Source organism: Pongo pygmaeus, chromosome 6, assembly GCF_028885625.2.
Source record: "Pongo pygmaeus isolate AG05252 chromosome 6, NHGRI_mPonPyg2-v2.0_pri, whole genome shotgun sequence".
Classification (NCBI taxonomy): Eukaryota; Metazoa; Chordata; class Mammalia; order Primates; family Hominidae; genus Pongo; species Pongo pygmaeus.
Window position 1 is genome coordinate 100,108,819 of NC_072379.2, and position 26,946 is coordinate 100,135,764.

Here is a 26,946-nt window from a genome sequence, read left to right on the forward strand (position 1 = left end):
AATGGGTTTTATTATTTGTAGAATTTAACAAGTACTTCTGGAGTGTTAAGAATCCTTGAGGAGCACTTGGCTTCTTCAGTTTGTTAAGGATTTCCTTTATAATATTTGTACTAATAATTAGTACTTTTTCTGAAGAAAGAACTTGCTGAGTGGGGGTAAATCTCTACTGAGACCTTGTCTGAATTATTCTAAATTCTAATTTAATGAGCCAAAACTTCATCTATCAAATTCACTCTTCCCCTCCTGTGGCCGTCAGCCACTTCTGGGAGCCTGGACATGTTACCTCACACCCTGGGTCTGCCTTGGTGTGCTGATGTTCCCCCTCAATAACAGACAAAGGAGGGTCACCTTTGCCCTAACCTCTTCCTCAGAGACCACGTTGATGGAAGCTTTAAGTGGCACCATAGCCTTGGCACTAATTCACCTGCATTTTTAATAGGGCAAAAGGTGGCTTGCTGCAATAATAAATTCTGAAATTTAATTTCAGCTTCTGACATTCATGGTTGAGCGTATCTTCCTTTTCCATGAGAGGTTCCACAAATCACTCAAGAACACCTTCCACCGTGTAATAGAAAATGATAAAGCACCTAGGGAAGGGGACAGAATGTCTGGCAGAACCTTGGGTTACATCATACAGAGAACAGCGTTCTTCCTAGCTGAAAGGCTCAGGATGCTCTCTGCAGCATGTAGGCAACCCCAGGAAATCCACTAACCATAAAACCTGCAGTAAATAAGTTCTTGCTTCATGGAGCCAGAGACAGGGGCTTTCTTTTTTTTCTGGCAGGGGGGACAGGGTCTGGCTCTGTAGTCCAGGCTGGAGTACAATGGCATAATCTCAGCTCACTGCAGACTCCACCTCCCAGGTTCAAGCGATCCTCCTGCTTCAGCCTCCTGAGTAGCTGGGACTACAGGTAGGCACCACTACGCCCAGCTAATTTTTTGTATTTTTAGTAGAGACCGGGTTTCACCACATTGGCTAGGCTGGTCTCAAACTCCTGACCTCAGGTGATCTGCCCTCCTTAGCCTCCCAAAGTGCTGGGATTACAGGCATGAGCCACCAGCCCCGGCCAGGGGCTTTCTTAAAGAACACAACCCTGAATTCTTTTTCCCTGATGCTCAGCCAAAACCTCATTTGTTATTGTAAGTGATTTTAGGATGAGGATGAAATCACATTTCTTCCCATTGTTTTATTGAAAATCATGGACTATAATGATATTTCTTCTTTTTTACATATCCTTACATGATTTGCAACAAGCATTTTTCTTTTTAAGGATATGTTGTGCCCTGCTCACAACCTGCAAGTCCTAACTTGTTAGGTATTTAAGACTCTGATAAAAATATATTAGACCAGACCAGGTACAGGGGCTCATGCCTGTAATCCTAGCACTTTGGGAGGCCGAGGTGACTGGATCACCTGAGATCAGGAATTCTAAACTAGCCTGGCCAACATGGTGAAACCCCATCTCTACTAAAAATACAAAAATCAGCCAGGTGTGGTTGCACGTGCCTGAAATCAGCCGGGTGTGGTGGCATGTGCCTGTGATCCTAGCTACTCAGGAGGCTGAGGCAGGAGAATTAGTTTGAACCCAGGAGGCAGAGGTTTCAGTGAGCCAAGATCGTGCCATTGCACTCCAGCCTGGGTGACAGAGCGAGACTCCGTCTAAAAAAAAAAATATATATATATCTATATATATAGTGACCAAGAAATCTACCAAGAAGAACCTGTTTAGCTCTTAAGGTCCAGCCTTCCTCAATTCCCAAACACTTAAGCTGTGGAGAAGATGAGTGAATAAAGAGGTATTTTTCCCAAACTTCATCAAGAAGAGCACCCATGTACATCTTGGAAAAACTAAAGGTTCCAGCTCCTCCAGTAACCCATCATGGAGAGTCATATTTTAGGATCTAATAGGAACATTCCCTTCCTTGCCCCAACACAAAGTTGAGCTCTCCCACGAGAGGGCTGCTTTCCCTAAGAGTCCAGGAGAAAAGGCAGCTGTCTTAGTGGAAACATTGCTGAATACTGTAAGAACTATGGGGCAGACCTTAAAGAAGTCACCAATTCAAGAAAATTTTTCTTACACAACGGGGGATTGTGGGGTGAGGAGTTGAGATTGAGGATCAAGGGACAAGATCAAATATGGAAACTAAGAAAATCCTAAAATGCAGAAGAGGAGAAAAATTAACACTTCTTTAAGAGGAATCAGAAGCCTCTCTCTCTCTCTCTCTCTCTCCCCCCTCTCCTCTCTCTTTTCCTCTCTATCTCTTTCAATCTCTCTCTCACACACACACACACATACACATATATACACACACACACACAGTCTTAGAGAAATGATTCAGCCTTTTAAATACACAGATGCCTGCATTCCCTCTCGCTCTCCACATACCCTCTGGAGATTCTGACTGAGTCAGTTCAGTCCAGGACTCTATATTTTTTAAATATTAATACCATTCCAGGGATTTCGGGGAATATCATATGCTGGGGATTGCCGGACGTATCTGCTCTAGCTCTATGATAAAGGCCAAGCCTGCTGAAGTTTCTACTTGTTGCCCTCTTTCTGTCCATGGCCTCCCACTATTTGAGTGTGCCCCACCCCTTCAGCCTTTGCCCATCAAGTCTGAATTGCTCTCCATTCTATGACTTGTCAGCCCTTGCAACTTAGAGAAAGGAAACTAGATTTTCCTCCCATTGTCTTCCCATTTTCCATATCATGCCTTTTTGACAATCTGAGCTCTCCTCATTATGGAGAGTCTGGCCCTGTGGTTCACAACATGAGAACGTTGATTCCAGAAAAGGCTTCGAACCTCTCAGCTGGACCCATTAAGAAGTTGGTGCTACATGCCAAAGCTGTTTTCTCCAGTCTCATTTTCTCTTGTCTTGAAATAGAGACATTACAGAAAAGATGTTGATCTTAAGGAGTTTAACAACAAAGCCCGGCTGCTCAAAGTAAAGTCCAGTATCTTAAGACAAATTCCAGGGTGAGTCCCACCAACTGCCATAACCAGCAAGGGTCCAGTCTCCAAGGCATCACTTCAGCCAGGCCCATGCCTACTGTCCTGTCCTGGTTTCCCCTAGTAAAATAACTCGAGCTTTAATTTTTGTACTAAAGTACTCTAAACCCCTCATTTCCAGTGGAAGAAACAGTGAGTCCATAAGGCCAGCTTTTTTTAAGACTTGATTTTTTAGAGCACTTTTAGGTTCACAGCAAATTTGAGAGAAAGGCACAGAGATTTCCCGTATACTCCCTGCCCCCATTCATGCATAGCCACCCCCATGATCAGCACCCCCACCACAGTGTGCGTTTGTTACAACTGACGAACCTACACTGACACATTTTTATCACTCAGAGTCCACAGTTGACACTAGGGTTCAGTCTTAGTGTTGTAAATCAGGGGTCCCCAACCCCTGGGCTGCAGATCGTGACTGGCCCGTGGTCTGTTAGGAACTGGGCCACATAGCAGGAGGTGAGCAATGGGTAAGGGAGCATTACTGCCTGAGCTCCACCTCCTGTCAGATCAGCGGCAGCATTAGATTCTCATAGGGGCGCAAACCCTACTGCAAATGGCACATGCGAGGGATCTAGTTTGCCTGCTCCTTATGAGAATGTAATGCCTGATGCTCTGAGGATCTGAGGTGGAACAGTTTCATCCTGAAACCATCCCCCTACCCCCACCTGGTCTGTGGAAAAATTGTCTTCCATAAAACTAGTCCCTGGTGCCAAAAATGTTGGAGACCACTGTTGCACATTCTATGGGTGTAGACAAATGTCTAATGACATGTGTCCACCATTGTAGTATCATACAGAATAGTGTCACTGCCCTAAAAACCCTCTGTGCTCCATCTATTCATCCATTCCCTCCACACCCACCCCTGGCAACCAACAACCTTCCTATTGTCTCTGTATTTTTTACCATAAGTCCAGATTTTTGTTATTCACAAACTGCCTACAACCTTGCTCAAAGTTAGCATTGCCCCAATGTCCTGTTCTGATAAAAAACTCCCCATATTTAACTATAGACCTTCAATCAGGATCAGAAATAAAGTCATATAATGCCTTACTCCAGGCTTTAATTGTATGCTCTAACTACAACAAAATCCCTTAACTTAAGAATCACACATTCATCAATGTGCTGTTTGGATTCAAGATTTTTTTTAATAGAACAACAAATACACACTTAGCCCAGACTAAATAGCTGTTAACTATAAAGTGGCTCAGACATTTGCTTTCAAAATAACCTGCTTTTAAAGTTCTGTAGCAAGGTCTCTGGTCGGTTCAACATGCACTCTTCAAGAGTGCCCCTGGCCTTATTGGGATCCTGGGTTTTAGGATTGGACACATATACTCATAATGTATGCATTAATATGCCTAGCACAGTATGCAACTGTCGGTTTCTCACATTTCACTGCAGTTTCTACTCCAGCCTTCACAGCAATTTATTTCCACCATGCTCTGGGCCCTTTTATTTGACCTTCTGGGCATGAGGTCTCCTAGCACATGTATCTTCCAAGCCCAGTAAAGGCCATGTTTAAAACCAAATGAGAGCCTTCTCTGTGTGACACTGAAACAGCTTGATCATTTTCGCACAAAATTACTTGCATCTTGGCAGGGCTAAGTGGTAAACTCAATTAATAAATCCTGAAATTTAATTTCTACTTCTGACATTTATTGTTAAGCATGTGCTTCCTTACCCTCCAGAGGTTCTACTTTCCATTTAACCTCGAGGTGTTAGGGCTCCGCCTGTACTCTCCCTTTCCTCAAACACACCATGCTATGAAAAACACCTCATGTGGCAAAACCCAAAATTGATGTGGAGTGCAATTCCATTCTGCACATTGAAGCCGTATATACACAGCACCACGTGTGGAGCAAGTTGGGCATGTAGACAGGGAGAATCAGTGTTTGCTGGCAAAGAGGAAATCAGGCCTCAACACATCCAAGCTGCATGGATTAAGTTCTTCTGATCACATTAACCTCACAATGAGCACATCCCCCCTTATCTCACCCTGAGCAGAGCTGAGAGAACATAGGCAGTGCAGGAAGCAGTTGTTGCCTCTTCTAGGGGCCTGTCTCTTGGAAATTACTAATCTAGATATTCCAGAATTTCTAGTACTCATCTTTCTGTAGGTAAAGAACTGTAGTCCATGATCTGAGCTAGATTCAGACCAAGACCACCACGAAGAAGTTGGTTTCAAAGCACAACCCACAGCAGGTGAGTACAGTGGAACAGAACAGGCAAGACACTGCTGCATTTTTTTTTTTCAGCTTTATTTTCTTCCAGAAAGCAATTACATCCAGCAAGTCAACTATGAATTTTTTTTTTTCAAGACAGAGTCTCACTCTGATGCCCAGGCTGGAGTGCAGTGGTGCTATGTCGGCTCACTGCAACCTCTGCCTCCCGGGTTCCAGTGATTCTCTTGCCTCAGCCTCCTAAGTAGATGGGACTACAGGCGCACACCAACCTGCCCAGCTAATTTTTATATTTTCAGCAGAGATGGGGTTTCACCATGTTGGCCAGGCTGGTCTTGAACTCCTGACCTCAAATGTTCTGCCCACCTCAGCCTCCCAGAGTGCTAGGATTACAGGCCTGAGCCACCGTGCCTGACCATGAACTATGAATTTAATACGCAAAGTTTTAATGGTAAGGGGAACTATATGAATTTATGAGATTATTAGAGAAAATATAAATATAAACATGGGGACACTATGTATTTATTTTTATAATCCTTTTAAAATTTAGAAATGATTACTGTGACTGATTCTCAAATGACAGTTGATATCCCTAAAACATCTCATTATTATGAGAAAAGCCTACAATAATTTACATATTACCATTTCTAATTTTATTAATATTTTTGCCTCCATTAAAGCACCTCAGGATGCCCTCAATATTTTGAGAAAAGTCTACTTTTGAAATACACATATAGCTCAGTCTTTCACTAATTTCACTTGCTGCATGCTTGATAGGGTTAGCTTTACTTAAAGTCTTTATTCTTACTGCCTAGATAATTTTTATTCGACTGCTCTAAACATACTAAGCAATCTTGATTCTAACAGTAATAATATATCTTTGTTACTGGTTCTGTTAATTCTAATGATTGGTCCTAGGCTGTTCCTCCCCTTCCTTTAGGAATGGTACCTTCCAGTCTCTCCATGTGCATGAAAAGTGACAAGCATGGGTCCCCATATTTCTACTTATTGGGCCACCCTAAAGACACGGTTTGTAAAATCTGCATGAATATTATCTTTCTCTAATGAGCCTTGGTTTTGCATATGTTTTTAACTGATGTATAATGCTTTCTCTTTCATAGTAGCTTGTCTAATTATTTCTAGAGTTCTGGAATATATGTATAGCTGAGACCTTATAAGTGATAAGGATAAGATTTGCAGATTCATGAAAATTTGAGATGCACCGCATTCTAGCAGGGGCCAGCCTAGAATGACCCCAGCAGGAAGGAAGCAGGTAGAGAACAGCAGAGCAGCACTGGCCGCGTTCCACCCCACACATTTCAGAGCATCCTCCCTGGGATTCAGTGCAAGTCACTAAATTTGTTTCCTCTCAGCCAAAGTATAGACAGCTGTAACCTAAGCTATCCTTTTTGTGTCCGATAGAAGGAGAGCCACAGTTGCCAGACCTTCTAGCCCTAGAAACTCCAAACTCCACCTGGCATCATGGGTATCTCCCAGCCTGCTCTGTGGCAGTTATCCAATCAAGACAAGATCCTGTCACCTTCCTTCCTCCATACTCAGTGATGCACCAAGTTTAAAGAAAAAAAAAATTTTAAGGGCCCAATTGTGACTATTTTTTTAAAGTAGTCATAACTTTACATCGAGTTAGTATTCGCTACTGTTTCAAAAGGAATATTCTCAAGTGTTGGCTATATTTTAGCCTTGGTAAAAAATCTCAAGGAAAGAAAATGTAACCCATAATTTTCTTAAAAATCAGAATGTAGATGATAGCCTTGCAACCATGGTTCAAGCAACTTTTTACCCCTGAAATACATCCCTAAAGCAGCCCACATTTCACTGTCACGTTCTGCGGTAGCATGTAGCTACTGCCGCAATTTAACTGGACTGGGATTTTATATGTCATTTTGGCTTTTTAGCAGAAACTGTACTCATGCTCAGTCTCCATGGTTAGCCATATAAGTATAAATCAAACTGACACACTTCTCAATTCTGGTTTGATTCTATCCCATTAACACTGTCACAGCCATGGCTAAGCATCTCTCCACCAAATTCTTTTAAACTGGCTCTCTGAATTTTTTCTGAAACATATTTTCCAATTTTTAATGACCCTGCTAATTACCATCCAGGACTGGCTAGAATTTAACATAAAAGACAACATTATTCATTAAGTAAATTATTTAATTGGCTTACTACTAAACATTTTCTTATCAAAAAGTTTTTGCTTATATAAATTTAGGTAGATACACACACACACACACACACACACACACACACAAAACCATCACAGTCATTCCTTGAAGCTATCTACAAAAACAAATTTTAAATGTATAATTTCTCCAAAGTATGTCTCTCAAAAGGTAACTTGCTGACCAGGGGAAAACTACGTACCTAAGTTAGGGCATAAAGGAGAAAGTTGCAATGTGCTAGAAAAGGGATAAAGCCATGGAATACTTATTGGGGAAATCTAGTCCAATGACTATAGGTTAAGGAGGGATAGATTTCTGTTTCTGACAAAAGAAAGGTCTATGCTTGCCATATAATTTACTTTAACTAGTCTGTAATCCATGGGGATGAGGAGGCCTGAGTCAATTCACTAGAGTCATTAACTTTAAAAAAAAAAGAGAGAGAGGGCTCTTTGTGGTTTCAGTTCAGTTCCATAAGCATCTGTCAAGCACCACCTGTGACCCCAGGCCTGTTGCTCATTGCTAGGGATATAAAGATTAATAAAAAAGGCTCTGCCGTGTCCATTCATAAGCTAGGATGGAAGACAGGGAGATAATTACGTAATGGGGCAAGATAAATAGTATCAGCAAAGGGTGATAAGAACCCAAAGCAGGCAGTAAACTAATCTGCTTAGCAGAATTGTAGAAAATTCTACCCAAGTGGTAAAATTTTAGCTGGGCATTGCTTTCACCAGAGTGGAAAAAAGATAAGGCTGTTTGTTTCCAAGCAGACGAAATGGTTCAAGCAAAGTCAGGGAGATGTGTTCAGAACAGCTATAACATAGGCTAAATGGCAAAGGGGGATAGCCAAAATGAAAGAGGAGCCCTTTAAAAAATTCTGGCTGGGCATGGTGGCTCACAGCTGTAATCCCAACATTTCGGGAGGCCAAGGCAGGAGGATTGCTTGAGGCCAAAAGATTGAGGCTAGCCTGGGCAACATAGCAAGACCCTATCTATACAAAAAAATAAACAATTAGCCAGGTGTGTGAGCACGTGACTGTAGTCCCATCTACTTGGGAAACTGAGGCAAGAGGCTTTCTTGAGTCCAGGAGTTTGAGGCTGCAATGAGCTATGATTGCACCACTTCACTCCAGCCTAGGTGACAGAGTGAGATCCTGTCTCAAAAGAAAAGAAAAGAAAAAAATACCTTCTATCCCAAGCAAAGGAATCTGAGGTTTATATAATCAGATGTCACCAAAAGAAATTTTTTAATGGGAGGGTAAAAACATCTGTATTTGGAAATATACCTCAGTGGTATTTAAGATGGGCTTTATAGAAAAATGCAGGCAGTTAAAATGTTATTGCAGAAGTTGAGGCAAATGACGTGAGGGCTGAAATTAAGAAAGTGGTGATGGAAATAGCACATTGGGGTTGGATATTGGGGATATTTCAGTCATTTCATTGATGAAAATAAAAAAGGTTGGTGAATAATGAATGTGAAGGATGGGATCAAGGAGGAGGACTGTGGCCCAGGGCTGGGTGGAAGATGATGTCAGGAAGCTAACAGGAAACATGAGTGAAGGGCCAAGCTTAGGCAGAAGGATGATGAGGAGAGTTTTGGACTTATTGAGCTTCAGAGGCCTGAGAGACACTTAAGTGAGGAAGCCCAGAAACAGGGCACTTGAATGAGGCACTCAGGAGCTGGAGCCAGAGCATTTGGGGAGTCCTGGAGAGGATTTGGAGCCATAAGTGGGGCTGAGCTCTCCCAGAGAGCACCCACTGTGTACAGAGAGAGGAGTGCCAGATGACAAAGCCACACTGGACAGGGAAGTCAGAGAAGTTGGTGAAGAAAATCAGGAGAGGGCAATCTGAGAGACAGGAAGAGAACCAGAGAGAAAAGCAATTTGGAAGCCAGAGAGGGGCTTCAAAAATAATTACCCATTTTCTAGATGAAAAAGTGGTTGCACCGCCCAGAGATAGGCTGGGAAGCAAGTTAGAAAAGGAAGGAGAATGGAGAGGATTGGTGCAATGCCAGGCACATAGCACTCAAGACATGATGGCTTTGTGTGGATTGTGGGTGGGAAGTGGCCTTCGCCTGCTACTCCGTGGACCTCTCCATATGCCCTCCCCATGTTCTGAGCCACTCCAGGAACCCACCCAGTGTGGACACCCACCTCGGATAACTAGAGCTCCTACTTAGCTCCAGCCATGGGGGCCCAGGCCCTGTTGTTTCTGCTTTCTTTTTTCAGAGGGCAGAGGTGGTCAGAGTGCAAAGATGAGTAAGATACTATCTCTACACTAAAGTAACTCTCTATATGGGGAATGGTTAAGGAAAATGGGGTGCTTGTAGTTTACCAAAAAATAGAAAAACAAAAATCGCACTCTTGTTGAAATCATTTCTTGGGTTCCTTTCCCGGCTGATGTATAAGGTATTCTGGAAACAGGCATGCTCTGCCCAATTTCTCTTTTCCCATGGCATACTGCATCTTAAAATCTGAATTTTATCAAGACTCCAATGATGAAGTCCCCTCAAAGATCTCCAGTTTCACTATGATAACAAAATCTAATGATGGATTCAACCCGTCAGCCCCTTAGGACTCCCTGTAAAAACTAACACTGTTGGTCAGTGTATTCGCTGGATTTTCTCTTACCTGTTCAATTGCTCCTCTGGGGTCTTCAACTCTCTTTCCACCCATAACAGCCCTCCCCACCCTTTCCTTCAGGATCTCTCTTGCTCTCATGGTTCCACCTGTCCCACTGTGCAGAGGACTCTTGTGTCTGTTTGCCACCCCTGCCTTCATTTCACAGCTTCATCCCAAGACTTCAAACTGCCTGCTAGACAATTCTACCCAGACACCCTGCATTTACGCTTTGAAAATTGTGTTCATGACCTTCCCTCCCAAAATATTCCTCCTCTTGAATCACCTATTAATTAAGGGACCATCAACCCTCTTGGTTGGCTCAAAACTGCCTTGGCTGGCTTTCCCACTCGTGTGTGTGTGTGTGTGTGTGTGTGTGTGTATACAACCAGTCCCCAGGTGTGAGCATACTTCTTTCATTTCCCACATTAGCCTCTCCTCCATTCCTATTGTCATTCTGTCCCAGTTCAGGCCCACTCCCCCGGATTAGACAGCCTTTACCTGCTTGCCCTACTGCTATACTGCTATGGTATATCTTCCCTGTTCATTGATGCCACAATTGTCCTAAAGGATTGCCCCACTCAAAATCTTTTCCATCTAAAAAAAAAAAAGAAAACCTTTTTTTTTGAGACGGTCTTGCTCTTTCACCCAGGCTAGAGTGCAGTGGCACAATCTCGGCTCAGGGGAATCTCTGCCTTCTGGGTTCAAGCAATTCTCACCTCAGCCTCCCAGGTAGCTAGAATTACAGGCATATGCCACCGCCCCCAGCTACTTTTTGTATTTTTAATAGAGACAGGGTTTCACCATGTTGGCCAGGCTGGTCTTGAACACCTGGCCTCAAGTGATCTGCCTGCCTTGGCCCCCCCATAGTGCTGGGATTACAGATGTGAGCCGCTGCGCCCAACAAAAAACCCTTAAGTGCATCCCCAAGCCATCCATGATTTGGCCCCATCCTGCTATTCACTCTGATTTCCTATCTCACACAATACTCCTTTACATAGGTGTGTTCCAGTTACACGGGAACACTTGTCATTGCCCTGCATCCCCACCTTCAGGGTTGGGCACATGCTGTTTTCTTGGCTTAGTAAACCTTTTCCCCAAATCTTGTCCTCCTTCAAGACCCAGGTCCAAAGCTTGCCTCCTCCATGAATCCTTTCCCAAGTCCGGCAATCAGAAGGGATCTCTCAGTCCTCTGAAGTCTCATAGCCCTCATGCTTCTCTCCTGTTCTCTCTCACTCTCTGCTTTGCAGCATAGTTATCAGTGTCCACATACTTCCTCCCCTTTGTCGTATTCAAACTCCTTGAAGCCAGGAGCCTAGGTTCTTTGTACAGTGCTTAGCAGATTGAGGACAACAAGAAAGACTGAATAAATAAGTGAATGGATGAACAAACATCTTGCAGTATCACGAGGTCATCATTCTGACAGCAAATTTCAATGCAGGTTTTTATTTAGATGGTTGTAGAAGCCGCAAGATTGATGGCCCAAATTTTCACCAACACTCTCAACCTAATCTCAAGGGTGGAGGTTCCCTTTTGTTTTGTTTTTTAAATAATTTCCTGCCTATCCACTTATTCTCATGTAATGTATCTCTTTGTGTTAATTGTTGAGTGGAGGAAAACTGGCTAATTGAATGTTCCAGGTAGTTGCTTCTGGTTCATCTAAGTTTTATTGTTACTACAAAGTGTTTTTCTCAAATTGTAATTGTGACCTATGTTGGCAGCACAAACTGTAGTCTAATATGCCAATGCTGCTGGGCTACAGAAATGCCACGTCTAGCACGGTCTGTAGCCAGGACCTGTGGAATGAGAGCTAATGTTAGGTCTGTCTGAATGAGATTCTGTGCCTGCCTTTCTGTTGTGGAAAAGGGGCTGCTACGAAAATTCTCTAAGCTCCCTTCTAGTCTCCTGGGTCTATACCAAGTTTAACCAAATTTGCCTCTTATATGTCAGCCATTGTTTGATGCTGTAGGGACTCCAGAAAAAAAAAAATATATATATATATATATATATATGGCATTTTTCCTCCCTCAAGGAGCTCTCCATCTCACTAAAGAGCTGAAAATACTTACTTAGAATAAGAGAGTACAAACCAGAATAAGAGAGTTTGAGGCAAGTAGCAGAAATAATTACCAGAATAGTCAGACAGGGCTCCTTGGAGGAAGGTAGTCTTGAGATACCCTTAAGGAGCCAGTGGATTTTGGATGGGCAGAGAGGAGAGCAAAGGGCTCTACAACTTGAAATGAATGTAGGATATTGTCAGAGATGATTTTGAAGCTAACACGCAAATGATATATCTAGAGCATAGGGTTCCTACCAAAAGGCAAAGTCACAAAAGCATTGAATGATTGGAAGAAGCAGATATCTAGAAACTAATGACAATGAGAAGGCACAGAAAGTTCTCAAGCATCACATTGGCACTGCCAAAGAAGTGCTTTATGGGTGGTGGCAAACATTTCTGGAAAGGGTTTTTAATCCTGGGTACCCATTATCATTACCTGTGGATTTGGATTTGCAAAATACCCACAGAGGCTCCTCCCCAGACCAATTCAACCAGAATGGGGTGGGAAAGACTGGCAGGCAGAGGTGGGCTTCTGCTGTTGTTAACATGCCCCAGGTCAATATGATGAGCAGCCAGAGCTAAGAACCAGTGGACTAGAGGTAGATCAGATAAGCTATTAAGATAACCTAGGAGATACAGGGATGGGGTAATGAGAAACTAAAAACAGAAGTAAGATGCAGGTGAGTTGTCAATACCAAGAGCCTTAAAAGAAGAATCAATAAAACCTGCTGAATGATGGTATAAAGGGACTAAGAATTAAGAAGGACTCAAAAAGTATCCCCACGTTAGAAACTAAGTATTTGAGAAAACAGCAGAGCCATCATCAGGGAAAAAGACATAGGAAAATTCTAAAGTGATGCTCTTAACTAGCTGTGCAGCCTTTCAAGAATTACCTAATTACCTAATTTCTAATTACCAAGGTCTACTCATCCATAAAATAATACGGTTCAGTTATATGTTGCCTTAGTTCCTTTTTAATGCTTACATGGAGAGTACTATGAATGAATTAATCTGAGGGTATGAAAAAACATGTGGCCAGGAGTGGTAGCTCACGCCTGTAACCCCAGCACTTTGGGATTACAATTAGCTGGGCATGGTGGCACGCGCCTGTAGTCCCAGCTACCCAGGAGGCTGAGGCAAGAGAATCGCTTGAACCCAGGAGGCAGAGGTTGCAGTGAGCCGAGATCACACCATTGCACACCAGCCTGGGCGACAGAGCGAAACTCCGTCTCAAAAAAAAAAAATTTTTAAGATGTACGTGAACATTCAAATAGTGATTCACAACAAGCAACTGCATCATAGTTGTGGCTTCAGCAGTTAAAACCAAAAGAGCAGATGGAGTCCCCAGGGAAGGGCACGGAAAAGTGGGGGGAGGGAGGCTGGCAAAGGAGAGCAAGAACACAGACATTCCCTCATTGCCAGCTCCAGGCTCTGTGTCACCTTCTTGCTACTTTGTGACACATGAGCAGTGACACAGAGGCTACTTTCCCTCATAACCCCAACTTTAATGTATAGACACAATCATTGTACTATGACCACTTGGAGCTGCTTTCATACACTGGGTTTTTCTGATGAAAGATTGTTTGATGTTAGCATAGTACCTTCAAAAAAAGGACTTGGGTCTTTTTGCTATTCCTTATGAAAATTCACTACCACAGAAAAAGCAACTAGCAGGAATACTTAATGTCTCTTTTTATATTCAAGATGTTTCTCATCCATGTATATATATATATACACACATATATATAAAATGCCAGAGGGGAGAAAAATTATCTCTTCTAAGTAAAATACATCTGTTCAGTTGGCCTTTTCCATTATAGCCATCAATAGCTTATTACCCCTGGGCATACGGCAGTCAATATCTTTAGCTTGTTTTCAAAGTAAAATATCAGGCAATGCCCAGGCAAAAAAAAATCTCACTGCTTACTCACCATGTAAGTGAAATGTTGCTTGCCTTTCAGTGGTCAAATACAGTGAAACCATGCCCCAATCTCTCTACATCCAAAGCTCCAAGGCATGTAAAAGCTCTAGCTAGAAACCCCAAGTTGTGCTATGGTTGTGAAAGACATAAATACACAAATGGGCAAAAAGCATAAGAAAAGATGTTTGATATCACCAATTATCAGGGAAATGCAAATCAAAATCACAATGAGATATCACCTCACACCAGTGGATGGCAACTATTTTTAAAAAAACACACACGCCTGTAATCCCAGCACTTTGGGAGGCTGAGGCAGGTGAATCACCTGAGGTCAGGAATTCAAGACCAGCCTGGCCAACATAGTGAAACCCCTTCTTTGCTAAAATTACAAAAAATTAGCCAGGCATGGTGGAGGGCACCTGTAATGCCAGCTACCCAGGAGGCTGAGGCAGGAGAATCACTTAAACCCAGAAGGCAGAGGTTGTAGCAAGCGGAGATTGCACTATTGCACTCCAGCCTGGGCAACAAGAGCAAAACTCCATCTCAAAAATAAAAATAAAAATACACAGAAAATAACAAGTGTTGGCAAGGATGTGAAGAAATTAGAACTCTTGTGTTCTAAACAGAACACAAGTTTGTGGGATTGCAAGTGTGGCCATTATGGAAATGGTATGGAGGTTCTTCAAAAAATTAAATATAGAATTACCATATAATCCAACAATCCCACTTTTGGAGATTTTATATATATATATAAAATTTATATATATAGACACACTCATAAAAATATTTATACATATAAAATATATAGGATCTCAAGGAGATATTTGCACATTCTTGTTCATTGCAGCATTATTCACAATATTTATAATAACCAAAAGGTGGAGCAACCTCAATGTCCATCAACACATGAATGGATAAAGAAAATGTGGGAGGGATATGTGTGTGTGTCAGTGTATGTGTACACCTACATACAATGGAATTTCTTTTTTCTTCAACTTTTAAGTTCAGGGTCCATGTGCAGGATGTGCAGGTTTGTTACACAGGTAAACATGTGCCGTGGTGGTTTGCTGCACAGATCACCCCATCACCTAGGTATTAAGCCCAGCATCCCTTAGCTGTTCTTCCTGATGCTCTCCTTCCCCCAAGCCCCGACAGGCCCCAGTGTGTGTTGTCCCCCCCTCAATCTGTCCATATGTTCTCATCACTCAGCTCCCATTTATAGTGAGAAGATACAGTGTTTGGTTTTCTGTACCTGTGTTAGTTTCCTGAAGATAATGGCTTCCAGCTCCAACCATGTTTCTGCAAAGGACATGATCTTGTTCCTTTTTATGGCTACATAGTATTCCATGGTGTATATGTACCACATTTTCTTTATCCAGTCTATCATTGATGGGCATTTAGGCTGATTCCATGTCTTTGGTATTGTAAATAGCGCTGCAGTATACATATGCATCCATATATCTTTATAATAGAATGATTTATATTCCTTTGGGTATATACCCAGTAATGGGATTGCTGGGTCAAATGGTATTACAATGGAATATTATTTAGCCTTAAAAAAGAAGGAAATCCTGTCATCTGCTACAACATGGATGAACCTTGAGGACATTAGGGGAAGTGAAATAAGCCAGTCACAAAAAAGATGAATACTGCATGATTCCACTTATATGAGGCATCTAAAGTAGTCAGGCTCTTAGAAACAGGATGTAGAACGTGGTTGCCAGGGGCTGGGGAGAGGGGAAAGGGTGAGTTCAATGGATATAGAGTTTCAGTTTTGCAAGATGAAGTTTTAGGGATCTGTTACACATAACACTACTGTACTGCACATTTACAAATGGTTAAGATGGTAAGTTTTATGTTTTTTACCACAATAATAAAAAAAAGACACTGCCACACAGGAGCTCCAGCAGCCCTAAGCCTTCAGCGGAGGTTACTGCACAGAGGATTGCCCCCCTTCCTGAGCTTCATTTGGTACATTATGCAGCCTTCAGGACAATTAGATAAGAGGTGCTGAGTTTCTTAAAGGAGCAATCAGTAGAAGCCAGGCAGCTCATTATCATAAGGTTGACATTATCATCAGTTCACTCTCTAGTTATCAAGTTTTTGTTCAGCTTCTGTTTTTGCCACTATTGTTTTGGATCCTGCCCCTGATTGATTTTGGAAGGAGGACTCCACCGGGGCAGTAAGGAAGTAAAACTGCATGTATAGAAAAGGAGGTTCCAGGGTCTGGGAGGTGTCAGTGGTTTATTTATACTCCTTTGTACCCCACCTCTTTTCACAATGACTTCTTATAGACAGTAGCCCAGGTTCAGTGCGGAGGAAGAATATCAATTGTCTTGACAGCCACTCTAGGTAGGAGCTTGCAAAATAGACAAATGCTAATAGAACACAATCCTGATTCTGACTCAGAAGCACACTGACAAGGGAAAAGCGTTTCCACTCGTCGTCACTGGGAGCTGCAAGTGCCAGGCTGAGGCACTCCCTATGGGGATAGGTAATATAAATGTAAACACTGCCAGGTTATTTAGTATTGCAAAATGTGACATGAAGATCATGGCTTTCTTTTTGCCTTTCTGTGACCTTGTCTCTCAGGAAATTTTTACTAGGTTATTATCTTATCTGTTTTACAGTTCCAAAGCCACTAGATCTATTATTAGCAAGCATGATTGTGCCCAGAGCCTCATGTTTAACACTGGATGGAAAATGCAAATCAAAATCACAATGAGATATCACCTCACACCAGTGGATGGCAACTATTTAAAAAAAGCACATGCCTGTAATCCCAGCACTTTAGGAGGCCAAGGCAGGCCTACATTGTGTGAATGAATGAAATAAGGTTAAGAAATAAGAAAAAGAAATCAGGTTAAGGTCAAGCATAGTGGCTCACACCTGTAATCCCAGCACTTTGGGAGGCCAAGGTAGGAAGATCGCTTGAGCCCAGGAATTCCAGACCAGCCTGGCCAACATAGTGGGACCCTGTCTCTACAAAAAATACAAAGATTAACCAGGCTTGGTGGTGCATGTCTGTAATCTCAGCTACTCAGGAGGTTGAGCATCGCTTGAGCCCATGAGGTTGAGGCTGCAGTGAGCTGTGATTGCACCACTGCACTCCAGCCTGGGTGACAGAGAGCAAGACCCTGTCTCAAAACAGAAAAAAAAAAAAAATTAAGTGAAATAGCAAGGTCAGGTCCTTCCCTCCAGAAGGTTATGGTCTTTCAGGAAAAAAAAAAAGTATGCCTATGAATGAAGGGGCTTAAATAATTGTGACATAAGAATATAATACATACACACACCCATGTGAAGGAGAATGCCCGTAGAGTGAGATGGAGGCTTTTTAAAGACAGAATTCCTACCTCTCCAGTCTCCAGCATCCCAGAATAAAAATTATATCCCTTTAGGCCAGGCGCAGTGTCTCACGCCTGTAATCCCAGCACTTTGGGAGCCTGAGGTAGGCGGATCATGAGGTCAGCATTTCAAGACCAGCCTGACCAACATGGTGAAACCCCATCTCTACTAAAAATACAAAAATTAGCCGGGCGTGGTGATGCACACTTGTAATCGCAGCTACTCAGGAGGCTGAGGCAGGAGAATAGCTGGAACCCGGGAGGCGGAGCTTGCAGTGAGCCAAGATCACACCACTGTACTCCAACCTGGGCGACAGATCGAGACCCCATCTCAAAAAAATAAAATAAAATAAAATATGTGTATTGCTGTGTAAAGCGAGTCCATTCTGAGAAAGAACTACCATATCTAACTGGTAGGCCTGGTTTCCTCCACTTATAAAGAGAAGGTACAAAATAAACTCAATCCATAAAAGAAAGTGGTATTGGATCCAGCAGATTCTGAGGTAGATCTCGGGGGAGTACAAGTGTGCTTGAAAAATCAAAAGGCTGGAACTAAGCCTTTAATACCTCACAGCAAGCTGGAGGTTCAGTTTGGACTGCTGAACAGAATGCAACAAAATCCAGTCAATTATTTTCACCTCTATAGCCCAGGAAAGAGTAAACAATTTTTCAGCTGAAATTTTTTCTCACTTTGCGTTTTTGTCATCTTTCTCTACCTGATTGTTCCTTAATCCACCCACCCCAATAAATGGGCACTTCTACTTTGAAACAGGGAAAGATGGACTCACAGTTGGGGGTTGGAGCTTATGAGAATGGGAAAAGACAGCCACAAACCATCTGCTCCTGCCAGAGACCTCAGAAGAGAAAATAAAGGAAAGGTGTTTATGTTTTTCTGAATTTCTGGTTAGTAGATTACTCCAGAGAGAAGCATTTAGAAGCTTTGGCTTCACTTTTTGACCTTCAAATATATGCATATTCCCATGGCAGGAGCATAGCCAGTCTGTCCTCACAGGTCCTCACCCCCTTGGGGCCAATCTGACAAGGAGAGGGGAAGGAGGGACAGAGAAGGGCCCCTCCCGCTGAATTCCCTACACCCTCACACAGGGGACAACACAGTCCTGGGACAGCTTCTATATTAAGGGTCTTCTCACCTACCCGTCTGACAAAGCTCTTTTAAAGGCTAATGTTCTAAAACTCCTAGGACAGACCTTGTAAAAGGATGTATTTAAAATCTCAATTTTGAAAACTTTCCTACTGCCATTCTGCAAGCAGCGTTAGTTCTCAAATGATGCTCTAATGGGCTCTCTTTTTTCAGGTAACTTTTCTGATCTTAACAAAATACCACATGTTAATTACAGAATACCTCGAAAACAGAAAATAATCAAAAGAGGTAAAATAATTCTCTTTTTTAAAATGTAACCATTTTATTTTGAATCCTGCTTTTTTTATTTGACAATATTTCGACTACTTTTCCATGATATAAATATCCTTGTATACCTTGTTTTTACTGGCTGCTCAGCATTTAGTTCTATACATTTATCATTTAACCTGTCTCCTATTGGGATGATTTTTCTTTAATTTTAATTTTCTAATTTTTCCACTACTTTAAAAAAAATCCTACCAAAAAAAAATCCTTGAAGCTATATCTTCCCATATATATCCTTGATTATTTCCTCAGGGTAACTTTGAAGAGCAAAACCAGTGGGTCAGGGTATCTGCATTCTTATAGGGGGTCAGTTCTGGTTGTCGTATATAACCAGCTTTGGGAGCCACTCGGGTGATAAAGTAAATTATTAAAGTATTTTTTTCCCCAATAGCCAAGCATTTATGAGCTCTGGCAGGGGCCATGTGATATAATGAAAAGTCCCCATTGCTGAGAGTAAGCAATGGTCCAGGATGCCTGGCTGCCCCTTTGTCTTAGTTTGTTTTGTTGCTATAAAAGGAATACTGAGGATGGGTCATTTATAAAGCAGAGGGATTTATTAGGCTCGTGGTTCTGCAGGCTGTGGAGCATGGCACCAGCGTCTGCCTCTGGTGAGGGCTTCAGGTGGCTTCCACTCCTGGCGGAAGGTGTAGGGAAACTGTACAGCAGTCACATGGCGAGAGAGGAAGCAAGAAAGAGGAGGGGTGCCAGGCTCTTTCCAACAACTCGTTCCCCAGGAAACCAAGAAGGAGAACTCAGTCCCATGAGGACAACAGCAGGCCATTCACAGCGAGCCACTCTAATGACCCAAACACCTCCCAGGCCCCACCTCCAACACTGGGGATCCAATTTCAGCATGAGGTTTGGAGGGTCAAAAATCCAAACTAACAGCCGGGCACAGTAGCTCATACCTCCAACACTTGGGAGGCCAGGGCGAGTGGATCGCTGGAGCTCCGGAATTCAAGACCAGTCTAGGCAGCATGGCAAAACCCCATCTCCACAAAATACACAAAAATTAGCCGAGTGTGGTGGTATGTGCCATAGTCCCAGCTACTTGGGAGGCCGAGGCAGGAGGATTGCTTGAGCCCAGGCATGAGCTGCGATGGTGCCATTGCCCTCCAGCCTGGGTAACACAGCAAGATCTTGTCTTAAAAAAAAAAAAAAAAATGCCTGGGTATGGTGGCTCATGCCTGTAATTCCAGCACAATGGGAGGTCAAGGCAGGTGGATGACTTGAGGCCAGGGGTTCAAGACCAGCCTGGCCAACATGGTGAAATCCTATCTCTACTAAAAATACAAAAATTAGCCGGGCATGGTGGTGCATGCCTATAGTCCCAGCTACTTGGGAGGCTGAGGCACGAGAATCACTTGAACGCAGGAGGCAGATGTTGCAGTGAGCCAAGACTGCGCCACTGCACTCCAGCCTGGGCGACAGAGTGAGACTCTGTCTCAAATATGTATCTCCAAACTGTAGCACCTCCACACCCAGCAAAGCCCTGACCTCATGGAAATGGCTACGCAATGGCTGCACTGCGAATTCTCAAACCTCTCCTCAAGCTCTAACACAAAAGGACTCCCTTCAAAATTGAAAAAGACAGTGAGGACCAACAATTGCATAATATTTATGTATATGTACAGTTTGTTTTATTTTTATTGCTCCTTCCATTTTCTTCAGTTTGTTTTTAAACAGCAGTAACAATATTTCTCAGAAACAGAGGGCTGTGTACAACCTCGTAACACACTTCCTTGACAGTTTAAAAAAATCATCAGCCCTCTCCAGCACCTCAGAGCTCGCCTGCATCTGTGTACTGTATTTCTTTGGGGAAGAGCAATTAGTCAAGAGAAGGCTGAAGCCCATGACATCTCTGACATGACTATGGCTTTCTTCTGAAATGTGATGGGCCATAAGAGCTTTTCAGACATTTCTCTGAGAATAAATGCCAGGCAGGCTTCATTTGCCAGTGACAGAACTGACCTATGGCACACTAAACAGTCACTAATCCACAGAATCAAAACAGGCCAATGCTCCAGGTGGGGGTTGGCCTTTGCCAGGAGACCACTAGCTTCTGGCTCCAGAGGTATCACTGTGCAAGGTAAAGAGTTGTGTGGCCTGTTCCTATTAACTGAGTGTGAAAGTGCTTCAACAGGGGGTTGCTGCTGAGTTAGTGATAGTAGAGGGAGCCAGTAGAGCCCATGTTGGTTATCACTCTTCCTGGTAAGAATGCCTTCGCCTGCAAATATGTGCTGTTTCATTAAGAAAGTCCTCATAAAATGATGTTTTCAGGCAGAATGAGAACTAGAGCAGACAGGCCCCTGAGAATGGCTTAAGTCAGGTAAAGATAGATCAGACCCATGAGAGAATGATCACCACCTTGTAGCTCAGAAATCTGAGACACAAACAGCATTTCTGACCAGCCTAACCTGCAAACCTGAGAGAGAAACAAACGTTTCAATTCCCCTGCTTTCTCTCTAATCATACAATATTCTCAGCTGAACAGCAGTAGCCTTTGCTAAATCCTCTTGTGTCATTTGGATGCTGTTCAAAGCAGACGTCCCAGGCATGTTTAGAAAGTGTCTTGTATGACCACCTTGACTGAGTTGAGAATATTTATTCCTATTCAATGTTCACTTTAAATAGCCATCTTCTCTCTTTTTTTGTAATACTGACTTAATTTGAAGAGCCTATGGTGTGGAAAAATGAGACTAAATGAACAAATCACAATTCTGGTCAATCACATTGGCCTAAAACCATCAGGCAATTTGAATATGAGATCCCTAAGGTTCAGACAGGTTTACAGCCAAGGGTAAAAACTATTCAAGGACAAAATTGAGTATGAAAATGTGTTATATAAACACAGATGTAACACTTAATACATATGTAATAGCTAGCAAAATGAGTTGAGGAAACTTTTAGATGAGAAAAATAGAAAATCTGGACCATCTACCAGGTGAATTTTCTCTGTTGTGAACGATTTATTGACCTTTTACGTAAGTATCATACAGCTCTCATTATCAGTCCCAATGTATTAAATGGCATTAGAAAAGAGAAATAGTGGCATATTTGATAGGCCAAAGGACCGTAAGATGTTAGAGTGAGCATTTCATTGCCACGAGTACAAATGTGTGGAAAATTACAGATAACAATTCTGAAGTACATCGGTGTTCAGTGAGACCCTGAAAACCTGGCATTCTCATTTGCCCCTTCTGAACTAAATAAGAAAACGTTGCGACATCTCTGCAATGTTTTAAAAGAATTATTGCATCGATGTTTTTGCTCTGCCGGGTATACTGTTACACGATGTCGTCTGTTACAAGAATACAGTCTCGCAAACTGTATTCTTGGAACTTATGGGTTTTGTTTATCAAGTTCACATAGATCCCACCGCCCACATACACAACTAGAAGTGGAGAAAAGGTGTTAAAGGCTGTTAGGGGTTCTACCACGAGCCACTTAAAAAAAAATCATAGGACTGCAATTCTGTCTGCAACCATTTGTTATAGGCAAGAGCAGATTACAAGAGTAAGTACCAAGCTCTCAGCCATGATTTGCGGTGGAAGAATGGCTGAGAGAGGAATTAAGCAGGAATGGCTGAGCAGTGCACTAGACATCAGCCAAGGTAGGAGCACTAAGTAAAATGTCTCGAAGGAAAAATCTTCAACTCTGGGCCTTAGTCCTAACTGCTCTGAGCCAAAGATGAATTTAAGCTCCTCTTATTCCTCATCTTTACACTTGTTTTTAGCTTGCAATAACCATTTCCTGGGAGAAGCACTTTATTAATGAGACTGGTAATGTGGTGGAAATTATGAGATGCTGTCTCATCTTTTATTTCACAATGTCTCTTTTTCATCATGTCCTGTCCTTTAAACAAAAGCAGCACGTCTTAAGTCTGAGGGTAAAAGGAAAGAGTAAATTAAAATTAATTTTGAAGTCTTTTTTTTTTTTTTTTTTTGAGGTGGAGTCTCACTCTGTCGCCCAGGCTGGAGTGCAGTGGTGCAATCTCAGCTCACTGCAACCTCTGCCTCCCGGGTTCAAGCAATTCCCCTGCCTCAGCCTCGCAAGTAGCTGGGATTACAGGTGTGCACCACCAAGCCTGGCTAATTTTTTTTTTGTATTTTAGTAGAGACGGGGTTTCACCATGTTGGCCAGGATAGTCTCGATCTCCTGTCCTCGTGATCCACCCGCCTCGGCCTCCCAAAGTGCTGGGATTACAGGCGTGAGCCACCGCACACAGCCTGAAGTCATTTCTTAAAATTATCCAGCTTTCCTTATATTCATTGGAAATCTCCTAGAATGTCTTAAAACTAAGACCAGAAATTGATGGAACTGCTTATGTTTCAGGCTTATCCTTAGGTGGAAACCCTGGGACAAACCACTTCCCCGACCCAAAAACAGTATGAAGTGAAAGTCCAGCTTATACAAATATGAGACTGGGGAGAAATATTATAGGAAGAAAAAAATGGAGGAAAATCTAAATTAATAGAGTTCTTTTTAGGGGGGTAGTGAGAAATACCACCCAGATCATACATTTTTATATATTATCCAAATTGCTTCTAACTGATATTTTAGTAACGGGGATGGGGGGTGGGGGCAGGGACTGTTTTTAATGAACATGAGGAACAAAGAGGAAGAAGGTGAGAGAGTGACTCCAACTGACACATCCATTGTGACAGTCATATGTAGAGATATGCATATGTGAAAACACAGATTCTATTCACAGGACCTCAGTACTAGGGGAGTCACCGTTTTCTCCACTGGAGCATTCTTCCTAAGGCACTATCCCTTCAAGTGTAAAAAGCAAAGCAATAAACCCAATTTAACATACCCTGCATATAGAAGACATGCCAGTGAGGACATCATAATGTCCATTTTGTTGACATTTAATTTCAGAGTCTGCATTCCAAAATGTCACCTAGGCAAGGCTTTCTCTTAAATTGATTCATTCCTCAAATCCACAAAGCTTTTGGTACAAGGCACTTACTTTGGCACTGTTAGGAATGGGAAGATTAATCAGCCACAGCTGTTATCTGATAGGAAAAGCCAACACAATCCTATCAGCAAGTAAACCTCAGCCAACACGTGCTCAGAAGAGAGAAAAGTGCATTTTCTCTGTGAGCTTATCAAGGAGGACTGCAAGAATATGGCGGCATCTGAGCTGAGCTGGGTTTTAGGAGGCAGAGAGGCGGTGGGGCAATCCAGTCATAGGCAAAATCAATGCAAGCAAGGACTTGGGGCTGAGGCATGGAAAGGAGTGTGACTGGAATGTAAGGTGTCTTCCCAAGAGACGGTGGGAGGCAGACAAGACCCACAGTGCAAGCCCAGGCCATCCATAGAGGCAAGACAGAGCGGGCAGTCAGAGCAGTGGGGCAACAAAGGAGTCCCTGGAGCTGGGGACCACAAGGACAATATTGCAGCCATGGCAGTGTTGCAGGTGAGCAGAGACAAACGCCTTCACCAGGGTGGGAGTGGAAAGTCAGGCAGAGACACAGGAGCTGCAGTTACCAGATTAAGGGAAAACAGAGGAGGACAAACCCTGAGGCTTGGCTCCTGAGTTACTGCTGGCAGAGGAGAGATGTGGGGGTGTAAGAAGACAGCAGGTTTAGGGCAAAGGACAAGGTCATCATTAGAAAATCCAAGAAGGCTCGGCGGCCTTCTAAAAGGCAACAGGCTACCATGCGGAATCTAGGCTGGTGCAATTACAGGCTCCCCAGGAGATGATTCTGTTCATTTTCTCCTCCCCAGGCAGTTCCATGCCAGACTTCCCCAGACAGCTGAGCCAGATACATATCTAGGAGAGAAGATTCCACTGACACCCGCTCCCCATTTTATTTGCCTTCAAGGGAGAATTTATTTGTGAATAATCTAAATCATCCTCCCCCAATCTCTGTTTGTTTCCTATTAAGATGATGCACAGAGAGCACGGAACCACCATCGTCATCCTGTGGTTCTCTAAGAAGTGCTCATTCTGTCTAGTCAGTATCAAAACTGTTACATCCTGTTGATGTGGGTTTGGACTCTATATTATATAGAGATCAATAAGGAGTTACCTAGTTATTTAACTAGTGATACAAAATGTCCATAGGCTACTTTATATTGCCAATTAATACATTTAATATTTAATGTTATGAACCAACATGTAATATATGACTTTTAAATTATTCAGTCCATATATGTTTTCATTAGGGAAGAACATTTTATTCGCATACTTATAATACCATCTCAAGACTTAATATGGCTTAATTCTATTAATAAAAACTAATTTAAAAGTCATTATCTTTTTTAATTACAGCTTTTGATTTAGTTCTTCCCTGCTCTGCAAATAAGAGTAGCTACAGCCATCATTCAATTGGTCCATAACTAACCCTGGTTTTTTTTTTAGAGCTATCATAAGTTGCTTGGTAGAGGAAGTTGATTAAAAGGAATGTCCTCATAGGTCACACATGCAGCCCCATGACTTGGCCATATCTCACCTTGTCAGAGCTCTGTGCAGATATTTGTCCTCAAATGAATCTGTTAGTGAATTCTATTCCATGGTCAAATCTTTAGCTTGCAGAAGCCATGTTGAAGGTAATTCAAAATGTGTGTCAGCAGTCTCACCTATGATGATGACCCAGATTTTCACTGGGCATGATACTGGACACATTTCTTTTTTTTTTTTTTTTTTTTTTTTTGAGACAGAGTCTCACTCTGTCACCCGGGTTGAAGAGCAGTGGTGCAATCTTGTCTCAACGCAATCTCCACCTCCCGGGCTCAAGCTATTCTGCTGCCTCAGCCTCCAGAGTAGCTGGGATTACACATGCCCAGCAACATGCCTGGTTAATTTTTTTTTTTTTTTTTTTTTAGTAGAGACAGGGTTTCACCACTTTGACCAGGCTGGTCTCAAACTCCTGACCTCAAGTGATCCACCCACCTTGGACTCCCAAAGTGCTGGGATGACAGGCATGAGCCACCGTGCCTAGCCCACATTCCTATTTCTGGTCCTTTTAGGCCCCAGAGAAAGTGGGATGCCTTCCCTTGGTATTAAGTTCCTAACTCTCCAGAATTTCTCAACTGTGTGTTCATTATTCAAGTTCTGCCAGGTCTGAGACACCGGAAACCATCTAGTTCTTAACCTTGGCATTGACGGGAAGGATGCAAGGCCACTGAATGTCTGATAGAGCAAGTATCACAAGGCTTATATATTAGCGCTTAGTACAGGATGGCTGCTGGCAGGGAAAAGTTTAGGGAGAGAGAATGGAGATGAAGTGTAACATCTCCCATCCAGAGTATGGGTTCTGTGGGATAAGGCTATAAAGCACCCTGCATGCATGCTCTTTACTAAGAGAACCGTACATAATTGTAAAGGAAATCGGAGTCAGGCTCTGATTAAGTGAATCTTCAGATCTCAGATGAAGGCAAAGAGGGCTTGTCTCACATATAAACATAACCATAAAATTGTTGACTGGAACTGAAAAGGCTCATGAAAACGCCATCATTATTCAGCTTCTTTTTCTCAAAGATGTATTTCTGAGGGACTTTTCTATATCTTCATATTGCTCAGTATGTAATTCTATTAAAGTGCTTAACACATTGTATCATATTTATTTCTTCAGGTATTCTTTTCCCTTCCCTAGAATGTGAGCTCCTCAAGGTCATGAAGAGAAGTGTTTCTAAATTCATTTTCATATTCCCAACGGCTAGCACATTGCTCTACCTTAAGGATATGGATAGGTCACCCAGTGTTTGACGAAATGAGTGAATGGATGAATGAATGACAAAACTAAAGAAAATAAGACCGCAACCAAAGATCATTAAATGGCTGTTGCTGTCCTATATACCTATGTCTCTACAATTTAAGTACATTTATTTTTGCTTTTTTGTTTTATTTATTTTATTATTTATTTATTATTTTTTGAGACAGAGTCTCGCTCTCTCACCAGGCTGGAGTTCAGTGGCGCGATCTCAGCTCACTGCAACCTTTGCCTCCTGGGTTCAAGCGATTCTCCTGCCTCAGCCTCCCAAGTACCTGGGACTACAGGCACGTGCCACCACGCCCGACTAATTTTTGTATTTCTAGTAGAGATGGGGTTTCACCATATTGGCCAGGATGGTCTCTATCTCTTGACCTCGTGATCCACTCGCCTCAGCCTCCCAAAGTGCTGGGATTACAGGTGTGAGCCACCACACCTGGCCACATCCTTAGATTTCTGAGACTCATCAAATAAAGTCTCTT

At 42.6% G+C, this 26,946-nt stretch overlaps 1 protein-coding gene across 4 annotated transcripts in view; it reads left to right on the plus strand.

The window, feature by feature from the left end:
- The window catches only part of MAGI2 (membrane associated guanylate kinase, WW and PDZ domain containing 2), a 1,485,052-nt gene that overhangs the window by 1,430,519 nt on the left and 27,587 nt on the right, over positions 1–26,946 (plus strand). For 2 of the 4 annotated variants that reach the window (XM_054494395.2, XM_054494397.2), the window contains one exon: positions 6,130–6,218. The exons of the other annotated variants lie outside the window; for them this stretch is intronic. In XM_054494395.2, coding sequence (XP_054350370.1) covers positions 6,130–6,218 — 89 coding nt within the window. The remainder of the gene's footprint in view (positions 1–6,129; positions 6,219–26,946) is intronic. 4 annotated transcript variants of the gene reach the window in all.